This window comes from Grammomys surdaster, unplaced genomic scaffold (genome assembly GCF_004785775.1).
Source record: "Grammomys surdaster isolate TR1022 unplaced genomic scaffold, NIH_TR_1.0 165, whole genome shotgun sequence".
Taxonomy (NCBI): Eukaryota; Metazoa; Chordata; class Mammalia; order Rodentia; family Muridae; genus Grammomys; species Grammomys surdaster.
In genome coordinates, this window is record NW_021604613.1 from 19,942,531 (window position 1) to 19,960,635 (window position 18,105).

At 38.5% G+C, this 18,105-nt stretch overlaps 2 protein-coding genes across 8 annotated transcripts in view; one reads left to right on the plus strand and one right to left on the minus strand.

Moving 5' to 3' along the window:
* Positions 1-16,905, plus strand: part of Rpe (ribulose-5-phosphate-3-epimerase) — an 18,537-nt gene extending 1,632 nt beyond the window's left edge. For 3 of the 4 annotated variants that reach the window (XM_028765568.1, XM_028765569.1, XM_028765567.1), the window contains 5 exons: positions 4,138-4,217; positions 12,069-12,208; positions 12,577-12,711; positions 13,159-13,245; positions 14,836-16,905. In XM_028765568.1, the coding sequence (XP_028621401.1) occupies positions 4,138-4,217; positions 12,069-12,208; positions 12,577-12,711; positions 13,159-13,245; positions 14,836-14,958 (565 nt within the window). In that variant the 3' untranslated portion in view covers positions 14,959-16,905. Of the gene's footprint in view, positions 1-4,137; positions 4,218-5,929; positions 5,990-12,068; positions 12,209-12,576; positions 12,712-13,158; positions 13,246-14,835 lie in introns of all 4 variants that reach the window. The other variant, XM_028765570.1, reaches the window with a different exon arrangement.
* Positions 16,338-18,105, minus strand: part of Kansl1l (KAT8 regulatory NSL complex subunit 1 like) — an 89,694-nt gene continuing 87,926 nt past the window's right edge. For all 4 annotated transcript variants that reach the window (XM_028765566.1, XM_028765565.1, XM_028765564.1 and 1 more), the window contains exon 15: positions 16,338-18,090. In XM_028765566.1, coding sequence (XP_028621399.1) covers positions 17,860-18,090 — 231 coding nt within the window. In that variant the 3' untranslated portion in view covers positions 16,338-17,859. The remainder of the gene's footprint in view (positions 18,091-18,105) is intronic.

An 18,105-nucleotide genomic window follows, 5' to 3' on the forward strand; every position in this document is an offset into this window, starting at 1 on the left:
TTTCTTTTCTTTTCTTTTCTTTTCTTTTCTTTTCTTTTCTTTTCTTTTCTTTTCTTTCCTCTTTTGTGTGTGTGTGTCTTTTGAGACAGGGTATCTCTATGTGTCCTGGACACATAGCCCTGGCTTGCCTCAAACTTACAGAGATCCATCTGCCTTGACTTCTGAGCGCTGAGATCAAAGCTGTGGCCTGCTTTTTAATCTTATTTTTAAAAGTCTTTATTTTTTGAGATTCTATATAATATAACTAAATCGCTTCTCCTTCTCTTTCCTCCCACCAGCCCTCCCATAAGACCATACACCTCCTTGCTCTCTTTCAAACCCATGATCTCTTTTTAAATTATTACATACATATGTAAAAATCCATACATATATCCCTAAATACATAAATGTGACCTGCTCAGTCTGTATAATGCCACTTATTGGACGAGACAATGTCTCCTCTTCTCAGTATTCCCTAGTTATCTAGTTTTTTGGGTAGGGCCAGGGCCCTGTGGGCTGCCCAGGAACTCTTTGAGGTTAAGATGTTATCAGTGAAGAGTAAGGTACAATGCCATATCTCATTTTATCTCTCTTCTGATATACTGTAAACTTCCCAAGATCAAGATCTGTCTTTCCTTGGTAAGAGAAGTAAAGGATGTTTTCATTGCTTAGTAATAGTAGAAGGCATCTCTGGGTGTCACCTTTGTCCCCCCCCCCCCCACCCAGCAGACTTCCTTCCCCATGGCAGACTTAAGTTTAGTAAATAAGGCAAAATATATATGTATATATGTTTTAAAACTGTTCTACATTTACCAAGCAAAATGCACTGGCTTGAAAAACCTAAATTCTTCATGTACAATTTTTATGCGTTTAAATCTATACTTACTTTTTTTTCTTTGAAGTAAAAGCTGTTTCTATTCATCATTTGCAAAAGAGAAAACCAACTTGAGGAAGTACAGCCTCTTTCCCATTGCCCTGGCAGAATAGACAAAACCTGAGATACTGCAGTGTCTCCAGAAGAGAGCTGTGGGATCCCAAAGGTGGCCAGCCTCAAAATATTTCCCTCCACCCCCCTCAGTTTTCTTCTCTGTTTAAAACTGAACTTATCTAGAAAGTCAGAAACTAGGCTGAGAAACACTAGGTGGCCATGCACAAGTCTGGTTAGATATTTGAAGAAAAAAAACAGGTTGATTTTCTGGAGAAACATTTTGAGAAAAGCACAAAACACCATGGCAGAATGCTAGCTGGAATGTGTTGATCTCAACCATGGGAGCAGAGCACATGGCTACTTCTAAATTAATCATTGGGATTTTAAGTTGGAGAGATTTTACATGAATACTGAATTTCTGGCTTTTGAGGGTGGACCATGGTGGAGATATCAACGATTAGTATTCTGTTCTGTATTCTGGTAAGGCCTCGATTGTCTGGAGTCGAGTGAGGCAAGCATCTTTAACCAATGACTCACTGTGTCCTGGGCCCTCTAGCCTGTCTCACCTGCTCAGTTTTGCTTCTTATCCTTGTCTACCCACTGCCACCAGCCAAAGATTCTATAGTTCGTGATCCACAGGTTCCCATCTTGGTGCATTTTGTAACAACCTTAATCCTCTTACATTTTGTTTGTTGATCTGTTTGCAGTAGACTGCCTTCTAGTTATAACTAAAGTATAGGGATGCTGAGGGAACCTGATAAGAGAGGAAACTTAGATTCCTGTGTTACAGCAGCTATGGATTATCCCCTGCAAGTCCCAGGTTTCAGAAAGGAGGACCCTTTGTTACATTTTCCTTCTGAGGGGCATTGTGGGGAATGTCAGAGTGAAATAGTGATAAAGCTGATTTTTCTGGTGAATTCCTTTTCTTTAGAGTAAGTTAATTTAGGATTTTCTAGTCTAATAAGAAATCTGAGGCATTTGATAAAAATTCATATTCTTAGGGTTTTGGAACCTCAGTAGCCCTCATAAAGAGGCTAGATGTCCTTTGATAATTCATGTCTGGCAATTCCAAAACACCCAATTTCATGCCTAGGTTTTTGCGCCTTTTGGTTATGGCCTAGCCACAAGCCTTTAGTTTCTTGTGAAAATGTTGGTGCATATTGGGCTCTTGGTGAATTTAGTGAACCCAGTTCATCGAATTCATCACCAGGAGCACAGATAATTCACATAACTTAGAGGTCGGTAGTTTTTTATGTTATTCTTGTGTTTCTCAAGAAAATTTGTATTTATTAGATTCTCAGCTTCTCAGCCCATAATATTTGTCACTATGTTTGTTTTAATAATAAATGAAACCTAAATTTGAGCAAACTAATTTTCAAGGCCACACAGTAAATTAAAAGAACAGTATATGCAATTGAAGACTTTTTGTAAAGTTGTACAACAGTCTGTTGGGTTGCTGTCTGCTTACCATTCCCTTATTTCTGGTATGATTAACATCAGTATGTGAAAGAGCCTGACAGTGATGGTCCTTGGACAGGCAGTGGAATAATCTCATAAATACTAGAGACTAAACCTCCAAGGATCAGTTCCGTGGTCCACTTGTTATGTCCCTCTCAGGTTTATTCCAAGAATGTGAGTTGCTGCCCATTCCCCCCACCCCAGGACTATTGTTCTATTGTCTTAGCTGGCAGGTGAATGCTGAGACTGGACTTTGTAGCCTCATTGCCTGTGTTAACTCCCGCTACCAGCACTGGGCTGCGTTCCCTTGCCTGTAAAATACAGGTGCCACCTGTCTCACGGGTTGCCATACTTAAAGTTTAATGTATGGGAAGTATCTAGAAAAAGCCTTAACCCTAGGTTACTCAGGTTACTTCCTGTTGTATCTAATCAGTTGTTGACAGACCCCGTCCTTTTTTTTTTTTTTGCCGATTTTTGTCATTTTTATTGATTCTTAGCATTAACACCTGCCTTTCTTCTTGCAGCTTATTGCCCAGTCCATCTTCATGCTTTATTGTATGTATTTTATTACTTGCTTCTTTCCCTAATACCCCACTTGATATTTACAGTGTGATAAACTCTGAACACCTGCGTGTAGCATTGACCATCCTTAATCTGACAGAACCACTCCTGCTTTGGTCAGCACCTTGTCCCTTTGATCTAAACTTGCTTATTTCTGCCTTCTCTTCCTTTTCGGCTTTTCTGGTCCTTCAGATATCAACGTTTCATAAGTCCTGTGATTTCCTAATATTTCAGAATTTTATAGGATACTTAAAATACTTATTTTAATCCTTTGTTTGCTATTTTCTTTCTTCACATTTCTGTGGGCATTATTGTTCAGCTTTTCTCAAAGCCTACATTTCAGGGCCATAGCACTACAGGTTATTTCTTGTTAGTGTAGCAGTTCAGTGTGAGTGCCTGACCATGCACTTGTTCTGGGATTTCATCTTCTTCCATCCCACAGTTCTATTCATGAAGAGCTTGATCGGCTGGCTAGTGAGGGCAGAAAGGGGTGCAGATTGAATTTCTCTCATCCAAAATGCTTGTGACCAGAATTGTCTCAGACTTGGAGTTTTATTTGTATGTACCTAATATTTAAGGAGTTTAAAAGTTAAGTGCTTTTGGGTTGGTGTCAGGCTGACTTAATTTGAATTCTGTTCCACAGATTATGAACCAGATGATTGAAGGGTGTTAGTTACCATGTTCTTCAAAGAGGATGTAAATCATATCTATTTTTACTAGTCTGAGGTATGAAGAAATCTATAACACCTGGCATGAACTGAGCTCTCAGTACACTATGACTAGCTCCAATAAGCATTGTTATTTTTTTTTTAAATGGCTATTGTTTAAAGGGTTTAAATAAACTAATTTAGTGGCCTGTGGTTGAAGTGAATTAGAGGCTAAGATTCAGGACACCTGTGATAGAATCCTGTATTAACCAGTGTGTCCCTTGAGCAAGTCAGGAACTGTCTTTTGTCATCTTTCCATTTCTGTTTGCCATGGGTTATGAATTACAGACTTGTCATTATGAAGATATATGTGCCAGCACTCGTTAATTGTAAACTTAATCTTACCTGGTTATTTTTGTTTAATTTGTCTAATACTAAAAAGGATGATTTGGAAAAAAGTGCAATTCTAAACATTCCTTCGTTTTCTTGTCAGAATTCATACTGAAAAATGCAGAAGTGGGATTGGAAATGTTTTTGGAGTAAGATTTTCTTTTTGTCTTGCAGGCATTTTGTTCCCAACATCACTTTTGGTCACCCTGTGGTTGAAAGCCTCCGAAAGCAGCTAGGCCAGGATCCTTTCTTTGGTAAGTGGGTTGTTATACCGTTTAAAACTGCTTCTATTGCTTAAATAAAGGAGAGGGGTTGGTTGGTCAAGTTCATCTTGCACACTTTTCCTAATTTCTCCTGTGCTGCTGCTAAGATCATCGGCTTGAACTTAGCAGTCTAACACCTTCCCTTCCTCAGGCCTTGATGCTGATGCAACCTGAAAAAACTCTTATAGGAGGGTCTCCTGTCAGCCCTAGGGTTGGTTGTCATCTCCTCAGAGGGGCCTTTCTAAACCAAGTCCAAGTTAATGTTTCTCTACTGTTCGGTGAGACAGATTAACTTTTACCCACTGTGCAGTCTGATTGTATACCTTACTTTAGTTTATCAGACTGTAAGATCAAAAGGTATAGCTAGAACTCATCTTGTGATTTTTATTTCATTGTAATTCATTTGTTTGGATGTTTTGCCTGAATGTATGTGTGCAGTGCCCTTAGGCAAGAGGATGGCATTGGATTCCCTGGTATTGGAATTACAGAAGGTTATGAGCCACCATGTGGGTGCAAGGACCTGAGCCAGGGTCCTGGAAGAGCAGACTGTCCTATTAAGTGCTGAGTCACCTCTACATCCCCAACCCTTGCTTTTCTTAAGGCTAAACACACAAAATTACACTTAGTGTAACTACCAGTTGAATTTATGATTCAACTAAGTGGTCCAACAGCTGATTTACTTCTTTCAAATGTAGGCTTTCTGCAGATATGGTTCCTTTCAGTGTCATAGGGTAGGAAGTCTGAAGGTTTTTGCCCTTGTCGGTTTGTGGTTTCTTTTTAGATCACTCTATCCTAAAACTTTTTGTACTGAAATAGATCCAAATTCATAATGTTTTCTGTAAATTGTATAATTAAGTAAATCTTAAGTTTTTTGCCAGTGGAGCAATTCTATGAAGGACTCTAGCTGTACTGTTCAGTGTGGTAGCTGTAAAACCCATATTTGGCTACTTCAATTAAAATAAAAATTTAGTTTCTAACTTACAATAGTCACATTACAAGTCCTTGGTAGCCACATGTGTCCTTTGACTATTATCAGCAGTGCAAACACAGGACCATCATGAGTGCAGGCTCTAGCAAGTGTGTCTATCCTGAGTGCAGGCTCTAGCAAGTGTGTCCATGTGAGTTCAGGCTCTAGCAAGTGTGTCTATCCTGAGTGCAGGCTCTAGCAAGTGTGTCCATGTGAGTGCAGGCTCTAGCAAGTGCATCCAACCTTTTGACATGCAACATGCTATTGTCATCTACAAAATTCACATCTGAGAATCACACAGTTGAGATATAAAAACTAAACAACCAAAAATCGCATAAAGTACATCTACAATTTTGCCTTGGTCTTATTTGTAGCCATCCTTCACCTTATTCAGGTTGAAAAGATTCATCTATTTTGAGAAAACCAAAGAGAATGTAAATCGTTCCCTTATGTTTGCCAACATGTTCATAGTTTTAAATTTTATATAGTTGAATATAATCTTGTGTTAAACATTATTGTTTTGGAAAGGAGTTTTCAAAGTAAGAGTCTTCTTGACTTTGCTAGTGTTGTATGCCGTGACTTTAAAATTACATGTGTTGCACTATGAGAAATGATTAAATAAATCATTAATCTGTTCCCACATCCCACTGCTGTCTTTCTCATGTGCTTCTTATTAGTCTTTCCTTTTATAGTATGACTCAGTCTCACTTCTCAGTATTGTTTTATCTTTTATCAGCAGTCTTTCCTGATTCAATACCACCCCCATAAACGATCCACTTTTTCTTCCTGGATTTAGGTGGGTATGTATGATGTTTGTGTATATAATTTTGCTAATTAATATTTCAGGAAAATTTTCCAAAGTAAAGATGAATATACTGTGTTAATAATAATATGGAGTTTGAGCCCTTTGTTTTTTTATAACTAAGCAGTTTGATTTGGTTATTTAGATAGTTGACACATTGCTGCATTTTAACAAATATACCAGGGCTACAGATGCAGTTTCACCATTAAGAACCTGTCCTGCTCTTACAGAGGACCAGGGTTTGGTTCCCAGCACCCACATCCGATGGCTCACAACCACTGTAACTCCCTCTTCTAGCCTCTGTAAGCATCTGTACTTGTGTGCACATACCCACACAGACATTCATGTATACACAAATAGTTCATAAGTTGTATGTACAACCCTATAAGGTTCTAGGATTTTGTTGATGTAACTGGAGATCAACTGAGGCCTTGCACATCCCAATTCCAACCATAGCCTTTTACTATTTTTAAAATGTGTGTGTGTGTGTGTGTGTGTGTGTGTGTGTGTGTGTGTAGTGGGAGTTGTGAATGTGCATATGCTCATGTGTGCACCTGTGTGCATGCATGCAGGTATACATGCAACACAGTGTGCTTATAGAGGGGGAGGTCAGGACAGCTTTTGGAAGTCATCTCCTGCCTTCCACTCTTTTGAAGCAGGGTCTGTCTTACTGCATACTCCACCTGGTTGGCCTGAGAGCTTCCTTGATATTCTCTTCTCTCTAAATGGGACGACACTGCTGTATCCATTTTTCATCTGAGTTCCAGGGATCCAATTCAGGTTGGCAGGGTTGCATGGCTAGCACTTTTACAGCCATCTCCCTAGCTGTACTTTTAGTTTTGAGGCAGGGTCTCCCTAAGTTCCTCTTGTTGACTTAGAACTTACTCTGTATCCAGGCTTCCCTTAAACTTGGAGTTCTCCTGCCTTAGCCTCTGGAGATACTTTTGTTAACAACTCCTTTGAAACTCCTTTTGAAAGCATCCTTTGAAAGCTCTAACTATTTATTCAGTGTTAGTTTTGAGTACAAAAGACATCTAAGAAGTAAAGTAACAAGAAAAAGTCTTTATTACCTAAGGCAGTGGTTTGTATTGAGTGTTTGTGTTGAGGGCCATGAAAGTCCTCTCTATCCCATTTATGAGGTCAAAGGCATTTTCATAATACTAAGACATTATCTGTCACTGTCTATACTGGCTCTGCAAATCAGTGATTAGTTAGTTTTTTGGTGTCGTAACCAAGTCAGTGATGCAGTGACATTGAATTCCTCTGGTAGAGACTGTGCTTCATTGCTGTATGTATGCTGCTCTGTGTTTACAGTACATATCATTGGGGAAGCTGTTTAGAGTAAGTATAAGTTCGTCTTTGAGTAATGTCTCATTGATTATGGGACTAAGTAGGAAGAATGAAGTACTTCCACAGTACTTGTGGTGATGCATTCCTCTGACCAGACAGCTTGCACTATGGCTTGAGCTCAACTAGCTCCCATTTCCAAACACCAGTTTTCTCTTGTAAAAGACAAAAACGACAGCTAAGTTGTTCATTTTAGAAAATGACTTACAGATTTTGTTTTTAACTAACAAAAGTCATCTTGTCACTTCCAAATTTTCTTGTGCTTGTTGCCAAAGAGCTTGTAAATAGTGTTAGAAACCTTCTGTATTCTGTGTCCAGCCACACCTAGACATGCCCCTTACCTATCATAGGGCTGAGTAATGATGCCTGCATTGTATGTTGAAAACATTGTAAGTCAAAGGTGGAATTAATATGACTAACCTCGAAAACATCATACTTGAACTTTGTCTATGTCAAATGTGCCAAGAGTAGTTAGCCTACAATTTTAAAAACTAATCTGTGTTATTATCAAGAGTTGACTACCAGTTGTGCTTTATCACCTGTGTTGAGAAGATACCTCTCTTATACTGTACAATACCCAAAGAACAGGGTGCTTGTGGGCTTGTTTGTTTGTTTGTTTGTTTGTTTTTGAAGGGTGGGCAGGATTTCATATACCTCAGGCTGGCCTTGGACTCTTGATCCTCCTAACTCTACCTCCTGAATGCTATAGGGCCATGTCCAAGACCATGCCTGATACAAAGCAAGGTTTTTTTAAACTTTCTCTAGCCTTGACTTCTTTCCTGACAAACTTTTACACAGCGCGGGGTATACAGATACATAAAATAAGCATATAAACCACACATTTACTAGTTATAAATCATAAAAGTAATTGATATCAAAACAACTTTTTGGTTTACCATTTATTAAAGATCAATGTAAATTAGCAAACTAACAAGATGATGTACTTATTTTTAAATAAGGAATATCTTGGCTGAATATTTGCAACTGCAGGAAATGGCATCATTTTCTTACACATCTGTGTTAATGCCTAACATAATTAAACACAGTCATTATTAGTAAGCAACGGCTTGTGATAAAATAGAACAGGACAGTGTACTGTAATGTGTGAATGTATTCTTTGTCAATTTTTCTCACTGCATTATTGCAAGGATTACAGTATTGTATTATTACTTAAAGGAAGCATCAGGACTTGACCCAAAGATAAAAGTATTTGTTATGTAAGCTTAACAGCCTGAGTTGTGTTCCTTTTCCCATCCCAGCTTCCATCAGTTGTCCTCTGATCCCCACATGCATACCATGGCATGTACACATCTGTACTTACATGCATCATGCATACACACATACACACACACACACACACACACACACACACAAAATACTACTACTTTTTTAGAAATAGGGTAACTTGATCATGAGCACTGTGATACCAGGACATTGGATGTAATCTCTTCAGCCAGCTACCAAGTGCAGAACCAGCAGTAGTATATAATGTCTGTAATATATAGTGTCTGTAGTTCATAGATAGTGTCCGTGCACGAGTCAGAGGGGTGACTCAAAGAGCAAGCTGGTGTGGGGTGCACAATATAAAACTTACCATGTATTTATTTCTGGAACTTTTTGTTTAATTCTTGTAAAAATAACTTATTTATGTTATATGTGTGGGTGTTTTGCCTGCAGGTATATCTGTGAACCACTTGCATGCTTGGGGCCAGCAGAGGGTATAAGTGGGTCTCAGATCCTTTGAGACTGGAATTACAGACAGTTTTAAGCTGCCATATAGGTGCTGGGAATGGAACCCCAGTATTCTAGGAGAGCACCCGGGCTCTTAACTCCTGAGCTATCTCTCCAGCCTGTTTAATATTTTAAACCACACTTGACACCAGAAAACCTCCAAAATGAAGCTGTGCAAAGTAAACTGTCAGAAGCTCTCCAGTAAGCTCTCTCTACTAGTCGGTGTGCTGATTAGTACTATGAAATGTCTTAACTCGCATATCTAACACACACTACACCTGTACTGTGGATAGCTAGCCAGTATCAACTAGAGAGCACTAGACCTTGTTCTAGGAACATGAAGCTTTTATCTAGTAATATGTTTTTGTTAGTTTAGAAATATATGCTGCTGGTGTTATTATCTAGCTCTTTCCCAAAGTTTTTGAATTTTTTAATATTAGTTTCATTCTAAAGTATTAGAATTTTTATTTTTAAAATATATCTTAGCAATGCCAAAAATGTACTTCCTCTGACCCACCTCCACCCCCCCAAAAAAAGAAATGAAGTTCATGAAGAAGGAAGACCAAGTGTGGGTGCTTCGGTCCTTCTTAGAAGGAGTAACAAAATACTCATAAGAGCAAATATGGAGACAAAGTGTGGGACAGAAACTGAAGGAGGGGCCATCTGGAGACCATTCCACCTGAGTATCCATCCCTTGTGCAGTCACCAAAGGTAGACGCTGATGTGGATGTCAGGAAGTGCATGCTGACAAGAGCCTGATATAACTGTCTCCTTAGAAGTCTGCCAGTGCCTGACATATTCAGAGGCAGATGCTCACAGCTAACCATTGAACTAATCATGAGATTCCCAATGGAGGAGTTAGAGCTGAAAGAGTTTTTGGCCCCATGAGGAGAGCAACAATACCAACCAACCAGAGCTCCCAGGGTCTAAACCACCAGCCTAGGAGCACTTAGGGAGGGACCCATGGCTCCAGCTGTATATGTAGGGGAGGATGGCCTTGTTGGGCATAGGTGGGAGAGGAGATTCTTGATCCCATGAAGGCTGGATGCCAAGTGTGGAGGAATTCGAGGGTGGGGAGGTGGAAGTGGAAGAGTGGTGAGTGCATTTCCTCATGGAAGCAGGAGGGGGGGATGGACTAGGGGGTTCCTGGGTGTGGGGGGGGATGGGGTAAGGGAATGACATCTGAAATGTAAATAAAATATCCAATAAGAAATGCTTCTGTGGGGAAAAAATATATCTTAGCAATGCCAAAAAATGTACTTCCTCTGACCCCCCCAACTCCCCTAAAAAGTCCAAAATACTCATTACTCTCCACAATGCCCTGTACAGAATTTGTCACAGGGTAGTTTTTATGGTTTTGACTCTTTGAAATGACCATTTCCTCATGAAACACATTCTGTTTTTTGTAAATGTGACTTTTATTTCCTCAGATGAGGTGATAAGAGCCAAGTCATACTGAGCCCAGAGTGTTTCCTTCTCTGTTTTAACTATCTCTAGGCCTAGCTTGTAAGCTTCTAACCTGTATATAATCTAATCTTCCAAGCTGACTGAATCAGTCTGGCTTCTCTCTGCTTCTGACTGAATTGCTCTGTCTGCCATCATACTCATTTTGGCAATATGTTCTAATCTTCTGGCTCTGTCTCATTCTTTGGCTAATTCTGCCTTCTCTTGTGTCTAGCTTTTTCTCTCTATACCATCTCTCTAAACTGTCCAGGTAAAACTGCCATACATACATACCACCCACCAAACCATCAATTTTTCCTCTCTTGCTGCTCTTAAGCAGCCTTTCTTTGTCTACTGTTCTCATGTGTGTTGGGTGTATCCTATCTCTGACTTATTCTAGTAAATGTTTCTCTGATTTGTCACTTTGTCTGCTCCTCAATTAGATGTTCCTTTTCAACATGGCTGCTTTCTTCAACTAAAACTTATCTTCATTGTTAAGTAAGCTGTGTACTTAAGAGTATGTCTGTATTTCTGCCAGATCATACTGTAATCCAGAGTGTGTCTGCAATCTGGTGGGATCATATCTTTGGATGTGATCCCTTGCCAGAGCAGCCATGTTGCTGGATTAAAATTCCTCTACAGGTTTTAGAAACTTTAAGAAGACTATGCTGTGTTTAAGTATCAAGCTTTAGGCTGCCAGCCTCCCCCCAACCCCACCTCACCCCGCTCCCCAGCTTGCTTTCTCTCTGTCATTCAGTGAACTCAGCTCTCTTCTTGCTCAGGCCAAATCTTTGGCAGCATCTACATTTTCTTTTCACCTTTTCTTTTACATTTTTTTTCACGTTCTATGCCTCCAGAACGTGACTTTCACCTGGGTTCCTGTCACAAGGTCTCTGTGGTTGGACCTTGTCACTTCACTGAAATCTTTGCTTTCCCCATCTTATCAGGAATAATTCCCAGCAGCCTGAAGAGCTCCATTGTCCTCCCTACCTGCCTGTTTCCTTGACATCATATCCTAGTATGGTCCAGTCTCAGTTGTGCTGGTACTAGCTGTTCAACCTAACTCATATTTTATCTTCTTTTGCATACTGTCTCACTAAGAATGACACCCAAAGGCAGTAGAGAAACAGCTCGATTTCTAGGACCTATAGCATCCATACATGGTGCTGTAACATTTCAATAAAGGTCACCTGAAAGAGCATATGGAAAGTATCACATGTAGCTGTCTGGAAGAGAACAAGGCTATTTAGGTAGTATAACTTTCCTTAAACATTCAAAAGTAGCATTTCCTGGACTTAGATCTCAGTTTTCTGATTTAATTTCTTTTCACATATAGCAGATATGCTCTTTGTGGAAAAACTATTTTATAAGTGAATATAAGCAGACTGTATCTTTAGGATAAAAACTATACCAAAGTATAACTGATCACTTTTGTAGTGCCAGAATAATTTATATACATAATGACAAAATAAACAGACCTATAGGCTGACTTCATCCTGTGAGCTGGGTATATTCCTCTCAGTAATATATAGGAGACGTCTTTTCTTCCTAGATATGCACATGATGGTGTCTAGGCCAGAACAGTGGGTAAAACCAATGGCTGTGGCAGGTGCCAATCAATATACCTTTCATCTTGAGGCAACTGAGAACCCAGGGGCTTTGATTAAAGACATCCGAGAGAATGGGATGAAGGTAAGTCAATGATAGGAGTCTTATTTTATCCTAGTTCCTGTCAGAGCTGGTAATGGTAAGATGGGTGGGAGAAAAAAAATGATAGAGAAAGGGCTGGACATGGGCAGCTGGTGTTTAAGAAAGAAAGGCAGAAAATATAAAGTTGGGTGGGTAGGGAGAATCTGGAAGGAGTTGAGGACATGATCAAATATATTGTAAGAATAATTTTTAATAACAAAAAATAAGGTAGCAAAAATAAGTTAAACAAAAACAAAAAACCCGTTATACTCTGGATAATTTTCATATTGTTTTATAAGATGATTTTTTTTTAAACTAGGCCACTATAATACAATAGGAAAATAATGTGATTTAGCATTTGTTTGTTACAGGTTGGCCTTGCTATCAAACCAGGAACTACAGTTGAATATTTGGCCCCATGGGCTAATCAAATAGATATGGCCTTGGTAATGACCGTAGAACCCGGGTTTGGAGGGCAGAAATTCATGGAAGATATGATGCCCAAGGTAAAAGAAATATTCTATTCTGGGATGAGGTTTTTGCTATAGGTGTCTATAGACACCTATAACTGCAATATATGTCATTGAGATATGTTCTGTTTTGGAAGTGAGGGAACAGAGATGCCTTCAGATACTGTAATACAGCATGATAGGTTTTAAAATATAAGTTAGTATTTTAACCATATTGCAAAAGTTTTAAGCTTATTTCTGTGACCTTGGGTTACTTGAGAGTTTTCATTGCAGTCTTTGTAAAGCTTTCACAAACTGAATGTTATTTGCTAAACCACTTTTACAAACATAATATGATCAGTCTGTTGAAGTGATTCCCCAGTAATGTTTGTATGCAATGTGGGCAGGGTTAGCCATTTTGCTAGTGTTAGCTCTGGTGTTTTGTGTGCTTGCTTTCCCCTGCATGTCTACTGTAGGAGTCATTGTTTCTTTGTGTATGTCTAGGTTCACTGGTTGAGGACCCAGTTCCCAACTTTGGATATAGAGGTCGATGGTGGAGTGGGTCCTGACACTGTTCAGAAGTGTGCGGAGGTGAGACTATTCAACTGTGACTAGGGAAGTTCTCATAGCTGATACCTCCAGGACAGTCTTAGCATCAGAAGATTGCTCAAAGTGATTTTTTCTTGGGAAAATATTTTTTGTTCAAATGTAGGATTAGTAAGTAAAGAACAAGTGAGTTCCTAAGATAAATTGTTAAATAGTGGTCTCCGGAAGGAGTACATTGTCCTTAGCAAAACCTCTAAGTTCTTTTAAAAGATAACTTCTCAACTGAAGAAAAATAGAGTAATTTAACTGGCCTAATCATGCTGTCTTAGAATTTAAAAGTATTAGCCACCTGTTTGTGTTTGATAAGAAGTGACTAGATCTAGTTCTGTTGAAAATCAAGGCCTCGTTCCCATTTACCATGCTTAGTGTGTTTTTCCTAGGGAGCTGCCCTAGCTTAGTTCTGCTCCTGGCTGTCATTAGATGGCAGCTCCTGAGAACTGCAAGTGACCAGAAGTCAAATGGCTCATTTTTATTCAGATTCTTCTATAATGGCCATACTTTTCTGCCTGATACAAACAATGAAAAGCTTGGAAGTTAATAAGAAAGTGGAAGTTAATAAGAAAGTAGAGAAATGAGGGACAGGAGAAATTTGAGTTTTAAGTTCAAGGCCAGCTTAGGCTACATAGCAAGACCTTAATGTTTAAAAAAAAAAAAAAAAAGGCTTGTCAGTGATGAGTATTTTGAAAGGAGCTAGACAGCTGATTACTAAGCACATCTTCCTTTAGATGCTATTAAGGTTGTTTTGATTTGTTTTTTGTTTTTGTTTGTTTATTTGTTTGTTTTTAAACTTTTCTGTTGTGCTGTTCCTGCTCAAATTAAGACATGTTAATCAATAGTCCTATAAATTCTAATTCCTGGAAAGAGTGTTTTTGATGGTACACTGTGCTATCAGGTGACTGGGTCTTGTTGGAGAATTTTTCCTTAGCTTGTTAGTTTTACAGCTTCCAACAGAGACTGCCACAACATATTGGGTTTCCCTCAGCTCAAATCCCAGGCCCTAAATTTGGAGTTATCTCTTTTGAGGTTTTTAGGATATGTATAACACTGCACCCCTCCCATTTCTTTGCTTCTACATTTAAAAATGTCATCCAGCACTCTAAGCCATAGTAGAACCTTAGAATGCATTGAGATTTATTTTTACATTCTTTCTGACACAAAATGTGAAGGCACTGATGTTCCTGGTGTTTTTTGGATAGCTTCTGCTTTTCACATTGTGTCCTTTCAGACTTTCTAGAAACAGATACAATGTTTCCTTAGTTGCATGAGGCCATTGAGATGCATAGGAAAGACCTGAATGGAATTGAGGTCCCAGAGTTTAAAGCTTTGCCTAAGTAGTTGCAGAGGTACTAAGTGCAGCTTAGGGCTAGTTAACACAACAGTCCAGTGACTTGGTAGACTTATTTAAAAAAATGATAGTATGGCCTCATTTATAAGCATTTCCCCTCTTAACTCAGTGAATTAAGAATGCTACAGTCAGCTTCTGGGGAAATGGCAACAAAGCACGGGTGGAAATGCTAGTCCAGGGTTTAGGTTTCGGTTTCTTCCTGCTAACACATAGCTGTGTACTTCTTTCAGGCAGGCGCTAACATGATTGTGTCTGGCAGTGCCATTATGAGGAGTGATGACCCCAGAGCTGTTATCAACTTACTAAGAAATGTTTGCTCAGAAGCCGCTCAGAAACGTTCTCTTGATCGATGAAGCCACAAGGAACCCAGTCTCTGCTCATGAAACATTTTTTACTGGAAAAGAGGAATATTGACTACCAAATCACATTGCAATCGAAGCAGTGCTGCATTCCAGTGATTAAAGTCAATTGTGCAGGATATTCAAGAGGTTAGAAATAACTACCTTTTTAGAGATGCCATTTAGAAATTAGTGTGATGAAAAATATTCATGTTTATACTAGGAGAATGATTTTTGTAAAGAGTGAAAATATGATTTGTTAAGATTACAGACAGAAATATGTCTTAATGGCTAAAGAGGAAAATTAGCTACTATGAAAAACACTTTTCTGTATTTTTACAAAGAATGTTCTGTTGATTCCCTGATTTATCCCTAAAGCAAATGACATCCATATTTTCTCTAGTTCATGTCATTTGTGATTTGTTTATATGCCTGAGAATATGAATGGAATGAGACTAAAATTAGAAGCTTTGGAGGGGTGGCATGTCATGGTCTGGCATTTGAATTATTTTTACTTTTTATCTTATACTTGGTTTATTAAAAACTATAAAAATAATGTATGAAGCCTAGGGTTTCTGAAATGCAAGCACAGACTTACCAAGGTATTTTCTTTGTCACAGCAGGCTACTCTGTAATCCCTTTCTGCCCCTGGTTCTCACTCAGCCACCATTCTTAAGGTCATCAAATAGAACTGTTGTGTTAGCCAGGAGCAGAAAGGAACCATACAGTGTCTCTTGGAAGTGCCACTGGGTTGGATACCAATAGAACAGAATATCCTATTCTAGCTCTTTAATAAAATCACCCAACTTGTTTTCACTGTAAACTCTTATGTATATTAAATGGAACCATAACTATTGTGCATTTGAGAATTAAGAGCATAACATGGTTTTGAAAGGCCTATAGTTCTACTCCTAGACCGTAGAGGATGCTCAACACAAAATGGCAAGCATCATGTCTGTTCTGTGAGTTATTAAGCACTTTGGTATAATCATATTAACTGCTAATTAATTGTCCTATCATTGTTAGAACAGGTATTTTTTTCCTATTTTAAGGCTAAAAAAAAGTAAAGCTCTCCAGTAGCCTGGTACATAGAAAGGGTCTCGTCATAAGCAGTTTTCTGGTGTGTACTACAACTCTGACTACAAACAGAGCTCCTGAGGTGGATTAGAAAAAAGAAAGTTTGTACTTCTTTTATTTTCAGTGTAACTGTATCCTCTAGCAAAACAGAGTAAGTCAAGAATACTCTGAAAGTATAGATTTTGACCCCAAGGAGAGATGGATATATATAAAATTTCTAAGAAAGTAGAAGTAGGCTAAGAGATGATAGAATACAGACTTAATCCATAAATAAGTAGTAATAAAATAAATAAGAACACTGACAAATAGGCATGGAATAGAGAGCTTGCCCGGGCTTTTTCCTGCCCTGTAAGATAAAAGTTTATTAATACTTGTTTTTATTTTAGCTTACGAAAGGTTTGTGCGTTTAATCAAATCACACAATACAAGGCATATAGAAATAACTTTAATTAAAAAAAACTATGTAGAAGGTTATAATATCAGTCATGACAAAGATTTGAAATTATTTGCTGGGACAACTTGTATTTTTCTGGCTTTTGTTATCTTTTTCTTTAAAAATAAATGTACAGTAAAACTATAAGCAAAAGTTTGTAAGTATTGAATTTAAATGGTTCCCCCCCCCCTTCTGCCGGGATCAGTTTAATTTCTAATCCTCAACGAAACCTTAAGTGTCTAATCCCATAGAGTCCAAGCTCAGTGGCCAGGATTTTCAGTAGTATGGGAACTACAAATCGAATAACCTTTCTTTGCATAACAAAAAGTGGCTGATACAAATTGTCCTTAACTTTCATCTAGGAAAAACAGTGGTATGGCTTCAAAAAGAATTTTCCTTAATGTACACTCCTCACTATTCTATATTAAAGTCTTGGTCTTGGAAAACTTGAATTCTTGATCTAAGATGCCTGTATTTGTGTAAGCTATGGTAAGGAAAAACCAAATTAGAAGTTTCTAGCTGTACATTAGCTAGAATTACAACCATATTATGATTTGTATGCTGTTTTACATTTTAAATTGCTGTCTTGAAGAGGTACATAAAGCAAGTAAAACTCAGAGTGAATTTCCAACGACAATAGTTTTTAAATGTATCAATATATTAAACTCTTAAGCTGCTTCTCTTAATTCTGTTAGGAGTAAGCAGAAAGCCTGTGGTTAGTCCAGGAGAGAACAATGATTTCAAATAAATGAATAGTGCGTTATCTGATACAGGAATTTCGATAAATAACTTATATTGGTTAAACAATGTTTAGAATAAAAGAAAAACAACTCCCTCTCCACAGTCAGAGCTTTCAGGTGTCTGTTATCAGCCAGCACCTGTGGTAGGTATTCATGGCAACTTACATTGCATAGAGTAGTTCATACATGCAGTTTTAAGACTACATATGTGTGCACTGTATGTGTATATATTCTGTATACACACTAGTATATTCTCATATATTATTGAGGCAATTTTAGTGAACTGCCATGAAAATAGAAACAAAGAATAGTTGTCATTAGATGCAGATCAATGGTACTGTCAGGAAGGGGCTCTTACCTCAACAAATGCCCTGAGGTGTGATTTGTCAGCAAATTGCAGCAGTTAATATCATAGTGCTTGTGATTTGTATTATTGGCAAACACAAGTTACTAGCATTTGTGTAGGTGAGAAGCTAGCTACTTCTGTGATTCAGGAAGAAAAAAAAAGAGACTTCTGGCATGTTCCCTGAACAGTGAAAGATGGATACATGTGACACTTCCTCCTGTTCTGGAACTGTGACCAGAGGAGGTGGGGATCCAGAAGAGAGGGTGTAGGTTTTTTCCTCTTTTCCTTTCAGTTATATATATTTTTTAATATGTTCCCTGTCACCTATTTCTTTTAACATTAGTAACTCCTATACCAAAGATTTTATATTCTTCCATTCCATCTAACTGCATTTTTGGAGGGTGGCCATCTCCAGGTGCAGCGCTATGGAAGACTTCATGGTGGAAGGCTGTCCTTGCCCCCTCAGGCTGATCCTTTCTTTCATCTTGGCACAAGAAGGCTGCTGTGTCCTCATCCTTGAGTGGGAAGGCTCGCCGCTCCCACCGCATAGACTGAAGGGGAAACAT